Genomic DNA, 19,426 nt, shown 5'->3' on the forward strand with positions numbered 1-19,426 from the left:
TAAAGGTCCCAGGCTATGGTGTGAAGGTACATGAGGTCACCACCTTGCTGAAGCTAAACAGGTCTGGGTCTGGTTAGTGCCAGGATGAGAGACCACCTGGGAACCTCGTGTATGCCATTTTGGGTTCCATGGTGAAAGAAAGGTGGGGTATAAATGTAACAAATAAATAATGCTGAATTATGTTAGAAACATACCAGGTTCCAGAGGGCAATCTTACCTGTCTGTTTTTCAGCAAACAAGGAGTCTTGTTGCACCTTAAAGACAAGCATATTTAAACTTCTGTGGACTAGGTTCCTCTTCATCATATGGAGAAAAGGGAGTGTTTAGCCTTTTCATTTTTTTCTTGATATTTAACCAGGTGCTTTCTCTCCCCTTCCCAATATCCCAGACTCATATTTTTCTTGCAACTACATTTGATGGACTGTAGTGCATAAAAGCCGTTTTTTAAAAAAGTTTTTAAGATGCAACAAGACTCTTAGCTGTTCTTGAAGCCATGTTCCAGTATAATAGCTCACAGGATATTTTATATCATTTTAATAGCACCATCAGCAGCTGAGTGCCAACAGGCTGGTAACCGAAGCATGGGTACTGAGAAACAAGAGGTTGCTATCAGCATGCTTGGTAGAACTTGGAAGAATTAACAAATATGTAGGATAAAAAAACTAAACAGGTTTTTTAAAAATGCCAAAACAGCCTAGTGTGGGTTGAGCATGTTCAATGGCCATAGTATACTGGGTATCTTGGGGCGGGGGAGGATGAATATTGAGAGGGAAGTTGAAATGAAATGGTGCACCCTGGAAGAGGGCATGACTCAGGGGCTGGACAGGAGCATTCTACTCTGCAACATTTTGTTGAAGATGCCACTTCTTGCAGTATATTCTTTTCTGTAACACATCCCTTAAAATTAATGAAGTGTAAAATTCTGTCCTGAATATGCACATCAACTTTCATTCTGCTCATCAAGGGACAATGTTAGGGGGTGGGTCTGCAGGAGAATGTACCCCCAGTCTTTTGTCCTGGGACTTGGATGCAGAGCACAGTGCTGGTGAAACCTCAGCCAACCACCATCTGAATTTGCTCAAAGTTATACATACGCATCTGCACATATAAATTTGCATAGGCAAATTTGTGTCATAGGCCTGTGCCCTGAAAGGCAGATACAGTTTTACAGCATATTTTGTATTTTCTTCCCTACGTTCCCTTGAAATGAAAGTGGCTATGGGAGTTGCGCTTTGCTGAAATTAGGAACTATAGAATTGTGTCTTGAACATGCATTCCAATTCATTCTGGTTTGTTAATAATCAAGTGTTACAAACAGAGAAACAGTGAATGCCAACAAGAAAGTTAAACCAAAGGCTCTTTTCACTGGCCCATAACATGGAGATTTCTATCTTTAAAGACACATCTAGCATCCCTAGTCTTAGTTGACATTTAGACTGTGGACGAAACAACACTTTAAACTGCCACCATGCTAACATTTGTCCAAGAACTCCTCCTTCATTGCAAAACATCTTTGGGAGACAGCACTTTGCCCTCTAGCTATTTCCCCCTTGATACTCTCTGCCTGCTGCTTCGCTTCAACCAGTGTTCCAGATCCATGTGATCATCAGGCTAAAACTGCACATCACTGTAGTGTACCATGTAGCTTGTCTATGAATGAGGCATACATGACTATTGTGTTTATTTCTTACAAATCTATTTCTTTGTCACATTTTTTCTCTTGATCTTTCTTCACAGTCGTTGCTTACTCAATCAGTGTCCACACAGGAATGTTACCTGCATCTGAAACAGATGCAGATATCTTTATTACAATATTCGGGGAGAATGGGGACTCTTCCAAAAGAAGACTTAGGTATTCAAACTCATGTGCACGCTTTGAAAAGGGTCAGGTAAGTACAGAGTTTGTCTAGATATTTGCTTCAGTACTTTTGTAGACTTCAGTTGGAATGTACACAACACAGCAATTCGGTTAAAAAAGAAAATTATTACAACCTCAACCTCTCATTTCATTGTTATTTTTATGTGAAAGCATGAGGAATGCAGAAACTGCACCTCAAATGTGTTCCCTCTCTACATGGCTTGCAAAAGAAAAAAAGCAGCCAGCATGTCCAAAGCATACCTGCAAAGCAGCTTTTAAATGCTGGCAGCAAATTAGCAATGTTTAAGCTGTCAGAAGCAGTTAGTTTGTTTCTTTCAACAACCAAAGGGCTGGAATCCAAAATAAAATGGGTGGATAAAAAAGATGAACAGCATGAAGGAGATCTGGGAATATACAGTTCAGAAGGAGCCATGATATTGCAAATCTGAGGGGGCTGTGTCTAGACTTAGACGTGTTTATAATAGACCCATTGAGATCAATGGGACTACTTCAGTGGGTCTGTTCTAAACATGACTAAGTCTGGATCCAGACTAGAGTATTTTTGCTATAGAGATCTGCATCTCCTTTGCCTTCAGTGGGGACAAATCTGGCTTCTCCCACTGGTATTCCACAGTACCACCTGGAAAATCTCTTGTGGTTCCAAGAATTCCCAATATCACATCTCCTCAGGAATCTGAGTTTGTTAAGATGACCTTATATTTAAACATTCTAAATACTTAGTTGCAAAATACAGTGGTGTGCATCAGTATCCTATTGAAACATCTGTGTTTAATGAAAGAGAACAAGGGAACTCTCAAGCTATACAACTATAGCCTTAAGGGAACGTTCACAGAACTATGATGCTATAATTCTGATTTCTATTGACTATTTCCTATACAAATCACTTCTATTAAAGAATGTGTATAGAAATAAATATAATGCATATAAAATGCAACTGACACTGCTGTAGTTCAACCTCCATTCATTTATTGGGGCTTGTCTGGGAACATCGTGCAAGACCTATTGAAACAAATCAAGGCTGAACAGCAGCAGTGCTTAATAAATTGCCCCTATAACATTAGGTATTTGAATACAATTCTGAACATGCACAGCCATCCAGCATTAGGATCCAAATCCAATTCCGACACTTCACTGCTGCTTTTCAAAGAAATTTAATGAGTTGGAAATCCTGATCACCTTATAACCATTACAGCAGTTGACAAACTGAAGAATTTGCATAGGAAAGTTTGTGGAATTTCCTTCCCTGGGGATATAGAAGAGGAGAGTTGATAAGTGTCTGTCAAGGTAGTAAATCTTGCTTCTCACTCCTCTGGGTTGCTGTCTCAAGAGACAGCTGAGGTTCCTGGTAAGTGCTGCAGGGGCTGGGACCCCCTGCCTGACCCTGGCTCCAGAGAGAGGCTGCAGTTTATTGCACAGCCTCTTGCATCAGCTCCTGGCTGGGTCAGGAGGCATAAGAGCCCAGCTGCCCTTGGGCAGCGTGTCTGCTGCCGGCAGGGTTGCCCCTTGGGGAACCCCTTAGGGAGTCCCGAGGGCACTATTCCCTTCTATTTCTTTCTCTTTTTTTAAACCAATCTAGAGGAGATTGGTAGTGGGAAGGGCATATGGTGCACGTGTAGTTCCTGCACAGGGTGAGAGCCTGTGCAGTGACCTGAATGATAGGAGAGAGTCGCCAGATGCCGTCAGAGTGAGAGTCTGTAACTGGCAGAAGGCTACCCCTCCCTGGGTGTGAGACAGGGGGGAGTAGATGTGCCCCATGTGAGAGTTATTGAGTGGGTCTGACTGTTCCCAATTCTCTCAGAGGCTTACTGGGATAACTGGTCCAGGTAGGTTTTGTTGATGGGCTCTTGTTGGATTTAGGAGGATTATTACTAAGGAGGAACATGGGTGATGCCACCCCAATTTCAGTGATCACAGGTAGAGGGAAGTATAGCCAGGGGGAGGTGGTGAACTACCATATAAGATGAGGCAAAGCTATCTACACCTTGTTTCTCGCTCCCACTCCTTTCATGGACAGGTTCCTTGTTGCTCATCTGCTGTGCCCACTGGCCTGTATGTGTTGTTGTTTAACGCCAGATCAGTACACAATAAGACCACATTCATCCATGATTTGATCATGAATGAAGATGCCGATTTGGTGTGCATTACTGAGACCTGGGGGGGTGAGATGGGAGGAGTTGATCTGACCCAGCTTTGCCCTCCTGGATACTTGGTGCAACACCAGCACAGCCTGCAGGGACAGGGGGGAGAAGTTGCTGTGGTCTACAGAGCTTCACCAGGAAACCACTCTGTCTGGGAGCTGGCTGTGAGGGCCTGCACCTACTGTCGGGCCAAGGAGACAGTAAACTAGGGTTGCTGCTAGTGTACTATTCACCCTGCTGCCTGGCAGCTGCTCTGACTAAGCTGGCGGAGGCCATCTCGGCTGTGTTATTGGAGGAGCCCAGAATGATAGTCCTGGGTGGTTTCAATGTCCATGCTGAGGCTGCCTCTAGTGTTCCAGCTTGGGACTTCATGGCCTCCATGACAACCATAGGGCTGTCTCAAGTTGTCACCAGGCTGACGCATAGGGCACGGCACACCCTTGACTTGGTTTTTGCTCCAGATGGAGGAAGGGGTGGTCTGGAGATAGAGGGGTGGATGTCACCCTCTTGTCATGGTCAGACCACTTCCACATGAAGTTTAGACTTACAGCTCTGATCCTCCGCTATGGGGGGGGGGACAGATTAAGATAGTCCACCCTCAGCGACTAGTGGAATCCACTGGATTCCTGAATGCCCTGGGGAAGTTTCCAGTAGATAGAGCAGGTGACCCTGTTGAAGTCCTTGTCACACTGTGGAACAGCAAGGCACATCGGGCTCTTCACATGGTTGCCCCCAAGCACCCTCTCTGGCATTGTGGAGCCCGGTTTGCACCTTGGTACACCAGTGGGCTAAGGGCAATGAAACAGGCTGGATGACGGCTAGAGCACAAGTGGCGAAAGACTTGCTGTGAGGCTGATTGGGCACAAGTAAAACATCATAACCGTGCTTACTGTGTGGCGGTAAGAGCAGTGAAGAAGGCCCAGTTCTCTGCCACCATTGCATCCTCAAGTAGCCATCCAGTGGAGCTTTTCCTTACTGTCATGGGTCTGTTGACATCAACTCCAGGAAATAGAGTTTTAGACCCTTCGGAGGCCCACTGTGAATTGTTTGCAAGGCACTTTGAGGGTAAAGTTGCTCACCTCTGTAGCAATCTTGATGCCCCATCCACATCTACTGTAGTCCCCAGTCAGAGCCTGGGAAAATTACTTTTTTGAACTACAACTCCCATCAGCCCCAGCCAGCATGGCCACTGGATTGGGCTAATGGGAGTAATAGTTCAAAAAAGTAACTTTTCCAAGCTCTGTCCCCAATGAGGTGTCCAGTGGTACATCTGCTGCAACTTCTTGGGAATGGTTTCAGTTGATACGGCCTGATGATGTAGACAAGGTGCTTGTGATGATGCGGCCAGCATCATGTCCTCTCAACCCTTGCCCTTCTTGGCTTATTAAAGCTTGCCGAGAGGGTTCAACCGAATGGATCCAGGCTGTGGTCAATGCATCGTTGTGGGAGGGAGTGGTTCCAGCCACCCTGAAAGAGGTGGTGATCCAACCGCTCCTGAAAAAGCCCACCGCAGACCCATTGATTTGCGACAATTACCGACCGGTCACAAAAAAACCCATCTTATGGAAAGTAATTAAGAGGGTTGTGGCATAGCAATTGCAAGTACTCTTGAATGAAACAGATTATCTTGACCCATTCCAGTCTGGGTTCAGGCCTGGTTATGGGACTGAATCGCCCTTGGTCGCCCTGGTGGATGACCTTTATCAGGAGAAGGACAGGGGGAATGCGACCCTGTTACTCTTACTTGAACTCTCAACAGCTTTTGATACCATTGACCATGGTATTCTTCTGGGCCGACGTGGTGAGATAGGTATTGGAGGCACTGTTTTAGAGTGTTCCGATCCTATCTCCAGTGTCGTTTTCAGATAATAGCATTGGGTGATTGTCTTTCGGGCCCCTGGCAGTTGTGCTGTGGGGTGCCACTGGGTACCATCTTGTCCCCCATGCTGTTTAACATCTATATGAAGCCCTTGGAACAGTCATCAGGAGATTTGGGGTGAGGTGTTAGCAACTACGCCCCTATCTGGACAGTGACAATCTCGCCTCAGTTGTTCACGCTCTGGTAACTTCTAGATTGGATTACTGTAATGCGCTCTACATAGGGCTGCCCTTGAAGACAGTTCGGAAACTTCAGCTAGTGCAAAATGCGGCAGCCAGGTTGCTGACGAGGACCAATCGATCCGTGCATATAACACCTGTCCTGGCCCACTTGCACTGGCTACCTATTTGTTTCCAAGCCAGATTCAAGGTGCTGGTTTTGACCTATAAAGCCTTACACGGTGTGGGACCGCAATACCTTGTGGAACGCCTCTCCCGCTATGAACCTATCCGTCCACTTCGTTCAGTATCTAAGGCCCTCCTCCGGGTACCAAATCATCAAGATGCCCAGAGGATTATTACCAGATCCAGGGCCTTTTCTGTAGTGGCCCCCGAATTGTGGAACAGCTTGCCAGAGGAGATACGCCTGGCGCCTACAGTACTTTCTTTTAGGCGCCAGGTTAAGACCTGGCTATGCTCCCAGGCATTTTAATGTTTAATGTTAACGTTTAATGTTTTATGTTTAATGTTCTAGTTTTAAAATCTTGCTGCTATTTGTTATTGATTTTACTGTAATACTGTATTTTAACCTTGTACACCGCCCAGAGAGCTATTAGCTACGGGCGGTTTATAAATGAAATGAAAAAAAAATGCTGACAATGCCAGCTCTATTTCTCTGTAACATCTGAAGTGGGAGAGGCTGTGCAAGCCCTGGACTGCTGCCTGGACTCAGTGGTGGGCTGGATGAGGGCCTAGCAAGACAGAGACACTGTGGGTTGGTGGTTCCCAAGTTCAGATCATTGGTCAGTTGCCTGCTTTGGATGGGGTCATACTCCCTCTGAAAGTCCAGGTCCATAGTCTGAGGGTGCTCCTGGATCCATCTTTGGATGACCTCAGTGGCTAGGAGTGCCTTTTACCAGCTTCGGCTGGTAAGACAGCTGTGGCCGATTCTGGACTGGGATAGCCTGACCACTGCTATCCATGCACTGGTAACCTCCAGGCTGGATTACTGTAATGCACTCTATGTGGGGCTGCCCTGGAGGTTGGTCCAGAAACTGCAGCTGGTGCAAATGCAGCAACAAGACTGCTCACTGGGGCATGGTATTACCAACATGTCACCCCGTTGCTGAAAGAATTGCACTGGCTGCCCATTTGCTACCGGGCCAAGTTCAAGATTCTAGTTTTGGTGTACAAAGCCCTATACAGCTCGGGACCAGGATACCTGAAAGACCGTCTTATCCCTTATATACCCAGTTAATTACTGCACTCTGCAGGTGAGCGCCTCCTGCAGATACCATCTTATTAGAGGACACATTCTGCACAACAAAGGAAACGGACCTTTAGTGTGGTGGCACTTACCCTTTGGAATTCCCTCCCCTTAAATATTAGACAGGCGCCATCTCTGTTTTCTTTTGAGCACCTACTGAAGACCTTCCTCTTTCAACAAGCCTTTTGAGACCTTATCCCAGTCCGCGTTTGTGTTGGAATTACTTTTTAATATGTTTTTAAACCTTTTTTAAAAATGTGTTTAAACCTCTTAAAAAGATGTTTTTAAAGCTTTTTTAAAAATGTTTTTAAAGATGTTTTAATATATTTTAAAGTCTGTTTTCATGATGTTTTAAAGTGTTTTTAGTGTTTTTGTTTGTCGCCCTGGGCTCCTACTGGGTGGAAGGACGGGATCTAAATCAAATAATAAATAAATAAATAATAAATCCTGCTGTAGGGGTTGGTCTACATGACTCATGAGATCCCTTCTAAAAATGGATTCTGTGATTCATACGTGATAATAAACCTACATTGAATTTACTACTTCTAACTATATGCTGTCACAACTGTATGACAGAAGAAGATGAAGCAATTCAATTTAATCACCATGAATGAAGCTGGTTTATATTGCTTAAATAATTATCTTTCTCGTTAAATGCTCTCATTGGTTTAATGGGTTAAATGAACAGGAAATTGTCATTTTGCTTAGCTAAAGCAGAATATAAATCAGGTAAGCCAGTTTAATAAAACGTTTTCGCTTTTCATTAATTATGTTTCCAATGAAGTGTATATATCTTTATACAAAAGGAGTAGCATAGGACAAAAATACATTTTGGCTAACAGGAAGGACTTTGTAATTTAATGCATCATGAGGCAAATTCATTGATAACAATGGGATTATTCTGAGCACTGTTTTCTGAGGACTTTGATTTATTGTTATATAGTATGGGATTAATGATATATCTCAAACTGAAAAGTACTAACAGAAAAGAGATGAATATTGCTAGTATGGGCTACTGTGTACAACTCTGCCTATAGTGGGTTACTATAACAAGATCTGCAATTTCAAATAACAAAATCAAAAATGGTACAATGTTCCACAAGATATTTACAATACATACTTCTTGACTACTGACTATTTTGAGCCTTTTATATTTCCATTAATATCTGTACTTATGAGTACAGTTAACCGTACTCATGATAACTGTTTTTGGAAGAGCATAAATATGTGAAGATAAAAATGTCAGAACTTCTATTTTTCTAGTTCAAATTACATTCCTTGTGTTATATTTCCTGAGAATGTTGTAAACTATGCTCCTACTTATACAAAAAGAAGTGTAAGAATCTGATTTTAAAATATATATATGCAGAAACCCTTTCCTTTTTTAGTTTATTTTCTTCATGGTTTATTTCATTTTTCTTTGGCTGTTTGTATAGTAATTGTCAGCGAGTAAAATTATAGCTGCTTCTTCTTCCATCCATCTGGTCGTCTCCTTGCTACCCACATGTGCCCACACTTCCAGCCATCTACCCGCTCATATTTTCTCTCAAATGGGCACACATTCATTCTCTCCAACATAATTTATTCATCCCAACATGCATCTCTGCAGCTGCTACCACACTGTTGTTTACTTGAAGCTAGAACAGTATGAGAAGAGGTGTTCATTTTCACTAAAAAAAATATATGCATCTCTTCCCATCTGTATGCCCTGATCGCAGTCTCATGCACAGAAAAGTGTCAGCTCTCTTTGGTCAGTATTATCGGCCATTGTTGTCATTGGTATGTAGATTCTGAAGCACTGTAGGGATAGCAAGGCTTAAGTTAACCCCCCCCACACACACATACACATATCATTGGTTAATTTTCATATTGGTCTTTCCTGTCATTCACAGAATTGCAGATGAGCAGATAGGGCAAAGCATGCATAGTATTAGTATAGGCCAGTGGTTTTTAAGCTTTCTGTGTTCATAGAACTCTTCCCACATCAACATTCCTGCCAAAGAACCACTACAGAAGAATCTGGGGAGCACTGTAGGATACATGTGGGATGCTAACAAGACCTTTTGGGCCTCACCATGGGCCCCATGTGAACTGAGTGTACATCCTCGAACACACACAGTACTCCCCTGCAGCTATGTATTGTAGGGCAAGCTGTGTAATGGAAATTGAACTGCCACTTTTACTGAGAAACCTCAGGTAGGCTTCGGAAGAATTCCATGATTCCACACAAGTCTGAAAGGCACAGATTTAGAGCAAAACAGCAGAGGCAAAGAGCTGCTGACAGATGAATTCAAATCCCGAAACAGCTATGGACTCACTGGAGTTTGTGCTGAACATATTTTTCAGCCACTGCTCTCTATCTATAAAAGGGTATATTGTTGTTGTTGATTAATAAGGCTATAATAATAATAATAATTTGTTGTTATGTGCACACCTTGAAAATATTACTATAGGAATTATTTAGTTTATGAATGTCTTAGTCCCTGGTTCCAAAAAGCAAGTACTTCGTCTTTCAACAAGCTTTTTAAATAGAGACCTGATCGCAGTCTGTATCTGTGTTGGAATTGCTTTTTACGATATTTTAAACCTTTTTTTAAAAAAAGATGTTTTTAAAGCTTTAAAAATGTTTTTAAATATGTTTTGTTTTAATATATTTTAAAGTCTGTTTTTATGGTGTTTTAAAGTCTTTTAGTGCTTTTGTTTGCCACCCTAGGGTCCTGCTGGTACTCAGATTTTAACTAGCCAAAGTTCTAACAGCTATTAACACAATCCAACTAAACTGCTAATGGGACAAATGGCTACAGCATGTGATACCTCTGCTAAAACATCTGCACTGGCTGCCCACATCCTCCCAGGCCAGGTTCAAGGCTTTTGTGTTGATATACAAAATCCTGAAGGACTTGAGCCTAGGATTCCTTAAGGATGACCTGGGGCATTATATCGCAGCTGATCACTGAGATCATCCAGAGAAGAACTGTTAATTGTCTCCCATGATACAGCGGCCCAATTGGCCTCAACCAGAAGTCATACATTTAGTATTGCCGGTCCCATGCTATGGAACACTCTTCCAACAGAGATTTGGCAGATGTCCTCACTTTTAACTTTAAGGTGTCTCTTGAAGACTTCTTTATGCCAAGAAAACTGCATAACAACTTTATGCAGTTGTTTAAAATGTCTCTTGAGTAGCCAATCATTTCAATGATTGCATTGTTTTTAAATATTTTTATGTTGCTGTACAGCATCCTGATGTTTTTGAGAGGACAGTATATAAATACCTTGTTTAATAAACAAACAAAAAATAAGACCTCTGTACATGAATAAGATATCTAAAAGCCATCTAGCCATTTCTGCATTTAAGTATGGGCAAACAGAATAACTGATCAGGAAAATGATTCTCTTTTCCTAATAAAACTGAGCAATGTGTCATCTGTGTATAATAAAGTGGATGTTGACTCTGTTTTATTTACTTTCCCCAATAGGTGAGAACCTTCAGTTTCCGAGCAATAGATCTAGGTATGATGAGCAAAGTGCTTGTGGAACACAATAGATCTGGTTATGGAGCTGGTTGGTACCTTGACCAAATCATGATACAAGAATTAGAGAAGAATGGTGGACAATATGTATTCCCATGCCAGCAATGGCTGGACAGTGGAGTTGGTGATGGACAAATGAAACGAGAACTGCAACTTCTCGGAAAAATTAGGAAAGAGAAGCTGGCAGAAAAATTTCACGGTGAGATGTAAAATCATCAAGATACATTCAAGCTCTGTTTTGATATATTTTATCTTGTCTTTCCTGGGTGGGTCTATTGAGACTAAAAAATGCAGTCTAAATATACATTTATCCATCTTTCATGTAAATGGTATTCCCTTGGTGTTTCGCAAAGCTGGAGAATTTAGTTATAGTTTTAGTTATAGTGTGTGTGTAATTGTGATTAACAAAACAGATTTTTAACATACAAGTTACAGAGGTTTGAGGACAGAATACTCAGAGGGGCTTCATTTGCAGAAGCTAAGCTATGATAGTACTCTCCTCCAGGTTGAGGCCATGTGGTGCCTATGTGTCCAGGGTGTATATCCAGAAGTTCTCCCTCTTACTTAGTGTTGTTGGATCTGTTGGCATCTCTATAGCTGTTATACATAAGGCTTTGGTTTTCACTGTTGAAATATGTTGCAGCTGGTTGCTCCACTTTTTAAAAACCACTCCAGATGCTATATCACATACATGTGTGTAGACAACTACTTTCAAATGTACTAGGACAGGTAGAATATATTATATCAAACAGAACATCACCTACAGGTCCTGCAATATAATTTATGTCATCAATTTATCACTATAATTTATGTCATATCCAGTACATAGGTAAAACCACAACTGACCTACGCACACCATTCAGAAGCCACAAATTGGCGATTTTAACTAACAAAGTGGAGCAACCAGTTGCAAATATTTCAACACTAAAAGCATTTCAACAGCATTGCTTAGCCCTGGGTGACAGTGCCAGATCCATCTCCTCCTCTGAATCCTCTTCAGCCATCTCAGGCTGTAGCTCTAAGCTCTCCCCAGCCTCCAACAGCACTCCCGCCCCTACAGAGAGGGAAGGAGCAGCTAGCACAGCTGTTCCAGCATTACTGTCTCAATCTCCCTTCTCATCTGCCTCTTCATCTTCCCCCAGAGCCAGCCATCCCAGGTCTGTACCTGAAGGCTCTGAGTGGCTCATGATATGGACAGTGGTCTGGGCACACTGATGAACTGAATGAGGGCCAATAAACTGAGTTTGAATCCTGGGAAGACAGAGGTACTGTGGCTCCCATAGGAGAGTGGCCTATTGCCTGTTTTGGATGGGGTTGCACACCCTCCAAAGGAACAGGTTTGTACACCTTTGAAGACTTCCTGGATCATCTCTGTCATGTGAGGATCAGGTAGCCTCAGCACCTCAGAGTGCCTTTTATCAGCTACAGCTAGTATGCTAACTCCAGCTGTTCTTGGCAAGGGTGACTCATGAATTGGTAACCTCCATGGCAATGTGCTTTCTGTGGAGGTACCTTTGGACCTGGTGAAGAAGCTCCAGCTGTTGCAAAATGCTGCAGCTAGACTGTTGGTGGGGACAGACTACCGCCAGCATATACCACTTCCAGTGCTTAACAGCTTGCATTGGCTGTGCTATGTTACCAAGCCAGCTTCAAGGTTCTTGTATTAATTTGCAGGGCCCTTAACAAGTCCAGGATACTTTTTAAGGACCACCTGATTCCTTATACCCCTGCTTGATCACTTAAATCTTTAGGGGAGTGTCTGTGGTTCAGATGCATGGTTTATATCAATCCGAAGACATGCATTCAGTACTGTGATCCTGATTCTGTGGAACTCTCTTCTGCCTGAGATCATACAGGCTCCCTTCCTGTTGAACTTCAGGTGCTTGACAAAGACCTTTCTATTCTAGAAGGCATTTTAAAGGTTTTCTGTGTTTATGATTAATTTTAATTGATTTTCTCCACTATATGTTGTCTGTAATTTTTATGTACACCTCTTAGAAACTTTGATAATTAAGCGGTTATAAACAGCTGAAATAATAATAATAATAATAATAATAATAATAATAATGTGGAGGTGTTTAAGCAGAAGCTGATTGGCTTTCCCTCAGAGATGCTGCAGTCCACCCTTGAGTTGCATTGAGCACAGGATTGGACTAGATAATCTCAAAGGTACCTTTTAACTGTATGATCTTTAGGGCAGCAAGTTTCTCCTGAGTGGACCATAATAATTTTGCTTAATGAATCTTAAGCAAAAAAAAATAATCTTAGGAGCAAAATTTCACAAGAGCTTATATTTCAATATAAAGATTATTTATTTAGGAATGGCCACACCAATGTGTGGTTTTTTCATCCTACCATATCTATGGGATCACTTTGAGGCCCTATCTGAATCATGTCTCTGTAAAATGGATATAACAATGCCCTACCTCATATGTTTACTTTGTACACAAACACTGTGAAGATTGTACAATAATTCACAAATTCAGAATGCTATATAAATGATTGATAATATTTGTACCTTCACTAGCATCAAAATATCAAGAGTTTAACTGTCAGGTTATTTCATGCATTCTGGGCTAGCAAGCTTCCAAATTGTATAGCAAATCTAACACATGGTAAGGCTTGCATCCTCTGTATTTCAGATAACTGTAGCATTGCAATCAATTTATTTCTTATTGATTTGCTTTTCTAGGGACTTTGGATGTCACTGTTACGACTAGAAGCATTTCCAGCAATGCTATCAACCCTAAGTTGACTCTGACGGTTTATGATGACAAAGGGGCATCTGCTTCAGTCTTCCTTCCCAAAGGATCATTTAAGAGGGCTGAGGCTTATCAGGCAACACTGGAGCTGGATAAGAAGTTTAGTATGATATGCAAAGTTCGCTTGGAAGTAGAAGACACAGATGGGGAAACATGGCATTGCCGTGAGGTAAATCCTAATTATACATTTATAATAGCTTACTGGAAAAATAGTTATTTATATAACCTATACATTATATATATTCATATATAAAGGAATATGATTTTCAGAAAACAGCTTCTAGTTGTACTCAACAGTTACCTAATAGTCTTCTGTAATATAATATTCAGATCTGTTTATCACATATCAAATTATTAACTTAAAATATTTAAATCTATTTATGGCTGAACTGTTACGACTTCCACAGTATGCCCCAAACATTTATTTTGTAATGAAAGGTTTTTCAAAAAATGATGAAGGGGGGAGTTCCTTTCTCCCAGGATCACTCAGTGGTCATTGGCTGGAGGTTCAGGAGAGACAAGAGGAAGTGTTCTGATATAACACATAATTATAGATTTCACTGTGATAGTACAATTTCACTAAGATGATGGCCACTGGCTTAGACCAGAGATGGGAAGCCTGTGGACATGCTGGGTGGGGCTGATGAGAGCGGGAGTCTGGCAATATCTGTAAGGCTACCGGTTCCCCATCTTTCGCTAAGATGAATTGAAAAAGATACTTCATTCAATAGATATTTGCCTTGGAAGCTCATGTTTAGAGATGTATAGGGCAGTATCCAACGAAACAGTTCTGCTAGCACAAGGGGTTTTAGCTGCCCAATAGACCTTTCCTGCCCCTCCTCTCCCCACACCCCCCCTAAATATGTTCCAAGGGTTCATTCAACCCTCCAGAGCAGATTTATGGGGTGGGCAGGGGACATGTGAGAAATAGATGGTTGAAACTAGAGGATTACCTTCATGTCCTGCTTCATGGCATGCCCCAGAAGCATCTGTCTGGTCATTACCAGAAACAGAAGTGGTTGAATCTTGGTCTGATCTAGCAAAGCAACTCTTTTGTCCCCGAATCCCTGAATGAAGATATGCGAAATAGCTGGGGTCACAAATGTATTGAATGTCAAGGATTTGCAATAAATTAACCTTAACTAATTGTGGGGAACCCTAACTTGAAGAAAGGAATGGAACAGTCTTCCTTCCTCTCCCTTTGGGTGAGACCACCCTTAGCTCTGGGTACCAAAATATAAGAACATGTAACAAAATAAAGCAGTGAAATCATATCAATCAAAACAGAACAGTGTGGTAAAACTTTATAATCCAGGGAAAGCTTGCATGAAAAGATGCATTTTCAACAGCTGTTTAAATGTAACAACTGTTTTTGCCTCCTGAATTCCATGTGAATGGGTGTTCCAGAGGGTGGATGCTACAACTGAGAAGGCCTGCTTCCTAGATATCATAAGGTTATATTCCTTTGACTGTATCACAGCCAACAAGGCATCTGTTGAAGATCTTAGCTATCAAGCAGGTATATTTAAAGGGAGATGGTTTGGTAGGTATGCTGGTCCTGAGTTGTTTAAGGCTTTATATGGCAACAGCAAAACCTTGAACATAGCTCAGTAGCTGATAGGCAGCCATAAGAAATATTCTTACATATTTCTTTGGATCAACTACACCAAGGGGCTGACATCCATATTACCTTTGCATCACAAAATTACCTGGCAAACATGGCTGTGTATCTAAATAATTTCAAACCAGCTATTATATTCTGGTCCTGCAGCTAACAAAGGGAGACAGTGACAATGCTTTGACAAAAATGTCTGCCATGTAAGCTGACATCCCACAGAAAGAAGAGGAGCACCAAAGGATGTCTAAGATGCTGAAGCTAAAATTATCAACTGCATCAAAATAGCTGTCTTGCAGAAATTGCACAGAAAATTTCCTGGCAAAATAAAAGTCAAAATGCTTCTAGGGTATATCTTTTGGTATATACACAATTCAAAAAATCCTGCATTGTTTCTAAAGCACACCCAGTGTCTCAGGCTATGTTGTATCTCCATCAAGAATGCCTATCAAATATGGTTCTAGATGCAGGAAGCACAGGGCTCATGTATTTATTTATTTATTTATTTATTTATTAGATTTTTATACCGCCCGACTAGCAATAGCTCTCTGGGCGGTGTACAACAGAAAATACAAAATACATCTCATAAAAAGTGCATAATAAATATTACAAAAACGTATAAAGTGCAAAAATCAGATTACATAATTATTTAAAATTTAAATTAAAACACCATAGAAAAGAGGCAGGTCTTAAGCTGGCGCCGAAAAGACAGCAGCGTTGGCGCCGTACGCACCTCAATGGGGAGACTATTCCAGAGTTCGGGGGCCACCACTGAGAAGGCCCTAGTTCTTGTCACCACCCTCCGAGCCTCTCTATGAGTCGGGACTCGGAGGAGGGCCTTCAATGTAGAGCACAGTGTCCGGGCAGGTTCATATCGGGAGAGGCGTTCCGACAGGTATTGTGGTCCCGCGCCGTATAGGGCTTTATAGGTTAAAACCAACACTTTGAATCTGACCCGGAAGCATATTGGCAGCCAATGTAAGCGAGCCAGAACAGGTGTTATGTGTTCCGACCGCTTGGTCCTCGTTATTAATCTGGCCGCCGCATTTTGGACAAGCTGTAGCTTCCAAACTGTCTTCAAAGGCAGCCCAACGTAGAGCGCATTGCAGTAGTCTAATCGCGAGGTTACCAGAGCATGTACAACTGATGTAAGGTCCCCTCTGCTCAGGTAGGGACGTAGCTGGACTACCAACCGAAGTTGGTAGAACGCGTTCCGAGCCACTGAGGCCACTTGAGCCTCAAGTGACAGGGAAGGATCTAAGATAACTCCCAGACTACGAACCCGCTCCTTTAGGGGGAGTGTAACCCCATCCAGGACAGGGTAAATATCCACTACCTGGTCAGAGAAACCATCCATGAGCAGCATCTCAGTCTTGTCTGGATTGAGCCTCAGTTTGTTAGCTCCCATCCAGTCCATTATCGCGGCCACGCAGCAGTTCAGCACATTGACAGCCTCACCTGAAGAAGATGAAAAGGAGAAGTAGAGCTGTGTGTCATCAGCGTACTGATGACAATGCACTCCAAAACTCCTGATGACCGCACCCAACTGCTTCATGTATTTATTTATTTATTATTTATTATTTCAATTTATATACCGCCCTTAGCGAAATAGCTCTCAGGGCGGTGAACAAACAAAATAAAATACAATATATCATAATAAAAATACAAAAACATATACAAACAAACAACGAAAAGCACAGCAAAAACAAAATAAATACTACAAAAATTAAAATACAGATTAAAAGATTAAAAAAGTTAAGAAGATTAAAATGCCTGGGAGCATAAAAAGGTCTTTACCTGGCGCCGAAAAGATGGAAGTGTAGGCGCCAGGCGTACCTCTTCGGGGAGATGTAGATGTTGAAAAGCATGGGGGACAGAACCGATCCCTGCGGGACTCCACATTGGAGGTCCCACGGTGTCGAGCAATGTTCCCCAAGCACTACCTTCTGGAGACGACCCGCCAAGTAGGAGCGGAACCACTGCCAAGCAGTGCCTCCAACTCCCAACTCCGCGAGCCTCTCCAGAAGGATACCATGGTTGATGGTATCAAAAGCCACTGAGAGATCAAGGAGAATCAGCAGAGTTACACTCCCTCTGTCCCTCTCCCGACATAGGTCATCATACAGGGCGACCAAGGCTGTCTCAGTGCCGAAACCGGGCCTGAAACCCGATTGAAATGGATCTAGATAATCAGTTTCATCCAATAGCGCCTGGAGTTGGCCAGCAACCACTCGTTCCAGGATCTTGCCCAGGAATGGAACATTCGCTACTGGTCTGTAGCTGTTGAAATTTTCTGGGTCCAAGGAAGGTTTTTTCAGGAGTGGTCTTACTGCCGCCTCCTTCAGACAACCAGGGACCACTCCCTCTCATAAAGAGGCGTTTTTCACTTCCCTGGCCCAGCCAACTGTTCCATCCCTGCTAGCTTTTATAAGCCATGAGGGGCAAGGATCTAGTACCGAAGTGGTTGCACGTACCTGTCCAAGTACCTTGTCCACGTCCTCGAGCTGAACCAACTGAAACTCATCCAATAAAACATGACAAGACTGCGCTCTGGACACCTCAATAGAATCAACTGCTATAAACTGGGAGTCTAAGTCCCGACGGATGCATAGGATCTTATTCTGGAAGTGTCCAGCAAACTCATTACAGCGGGCTACCGATGACTCTACCATGTCCTGAGAGCCAGAATGAAGTAGCCCTCGGACAACTCTAAAAAGCTCCGCTGGGCGGGAAAGGGATGACTTAATGGTGGCAGCGAAGTATTGTTTTTTCGCCACCCTCACTGCTTCTAAGTACAGCTTAGTGGAACCACTTACCAGTGCATAATTGCATCCATCGGGAGTTTGCCTCCACTTCCGCTCAAGCCGTCTCCTATTTTGTTTCATCGCTCTCAGCTCTGGGGTACCCATGGAGCTGCATGAGCTCTACACAGGAGAGGGTGCGCAGGAGCAATCGTGTCAACAGCCCGAGTCATCTCCGCATTCCACATTTCGACCAGGGCTTCAACAGGAGCGCCAGTCTTCTCAGCCGGAAAATCCCCCAGAGCCCTCTGAAAACCTTCAGGATTCATTAGTCTCTGGGGGCGGACCAATTTAATAGGTCCCCCACCCTTGCAGAGGGGAAAGGCTGCTGTAAGTCTAAACTACAGCAAGCAGTGATCTGTCCATGACAAAGGGAGAGATGTAAAACTCCCTACATCCAGATCACCATCTCCATGTCCAGTCGCAAAAATAAGATCTAGAGTATGCTCCGACACATGTGTTGGGCCACTAACATATTGAGACAGCCCCATGGTTGTCATGGAGGCCATGAAGTCCTGAGCCGCCCCGGATAAAGTAGCCTCGGCGTGAATGTTGACATCCCCCAGTACCAATAGTCAGGGGGACCTCAGCAATACCTCCGAGACCACCTCCGTCAGCTCAGTTAGGGAAGCCGTTGGGCAGCAAGGTGGGCGGTACACCAACAAGATTCCCAGTCTGTCCCTCTGGCCCAACACAAGGTGCAAACACTCCAGACCAGTAACTACATGGACATGGTGCTTGATGAGTGAGATGGAACTCTTATAGACCACGGCGACCCCACCTCCCTGACCCTCGGATCTACCATGATGCTGAACCAAGTACCCCGGTGGGCAAAGCTGGGAAAGACTAACTCCTCCCTGCTCGCCCACCCAGGTCTCGGTTATACATGCCAGATCGGCTGCCTCATCCACAATCAAGTCATGGACGAGGGAGGTTTTGTTATGTACCGATCTGGCATTTAAGAGCAGCAGCTGGAGATCCGAGAGTTGGCTGAGAGGACAACCAACAACCCTGTGGGTGTGAGAAGGACCGGAACAAGGCACAGCCACTACATGTCTGGGCTGCATTCCCCTTACCTGGCACGTCCTACGCACAGCGCCATACCTCCCTCTGCCCGTCACTACGCTAATTGGGGCCCCCTCAAGTCCCCCCGATTGGTGAAAGAGCCTCTTTCCTAGGCACATAATAAAACTATATACAGACACACACACGCCACTCACATCAAAAACACATATATACATTCACATCCTTTCAAAACCAAACATACCAGCACAATCCCACACACTATACCAACAGACAGCATGAACCTAACTTAGATTATTTGTCCATTTACTGTCTATTCCAACTGGAAGTTGTTCTCTAAGAACTCAGGTAGAACCAGTATTCCATACACA

At 43.1% G+C, this 19,426-nt stretch overlaps 1 protein-coding gene across 1 annotated transcript in view; it reads left to right on the forward strand.

Annotated features, from left to right (window-relative positions):
* RP1 (RP1 axonemal microtubule associated) overlaps nt 1–19,426 on the forward strand; it is a 296,219-nt gene that overhangs the window by 226,159 nt on the left and 50,634 nt on the right. The window contains exons 42-44 of the mRNA XM_061598841.1: nt 1,738–1,889; nt 10,801–11,053; nt 13,547–13,785. Of these exons, the coding sequence (XP_061454825.1) occupies nt 1,738–1,889; nt 10,801–11,053; nt 13,547–13,785 (644 nt within the window). The remainder of the gene's footprint in view (nt 1–1,737; nt 1,890–10,800; nt 11,054–13,546; nt 13,786–19,426) is intronic.

This window comes from Rhineura floridana, chromosome 1 (genome assembly GCF_030035675.1).
Source record: "Rhineura floridana isolate rRhiFlo1 chromosome 1, rRhiFlo1.hap2, whole genome shotgun sequence".
Classification (NCBI taxonomy): Eukaryota; Metazoa; Chordata; class Lepidosauria; order Squamata; family Rhineuridae; genus Rhineura; species Rhineura floridana.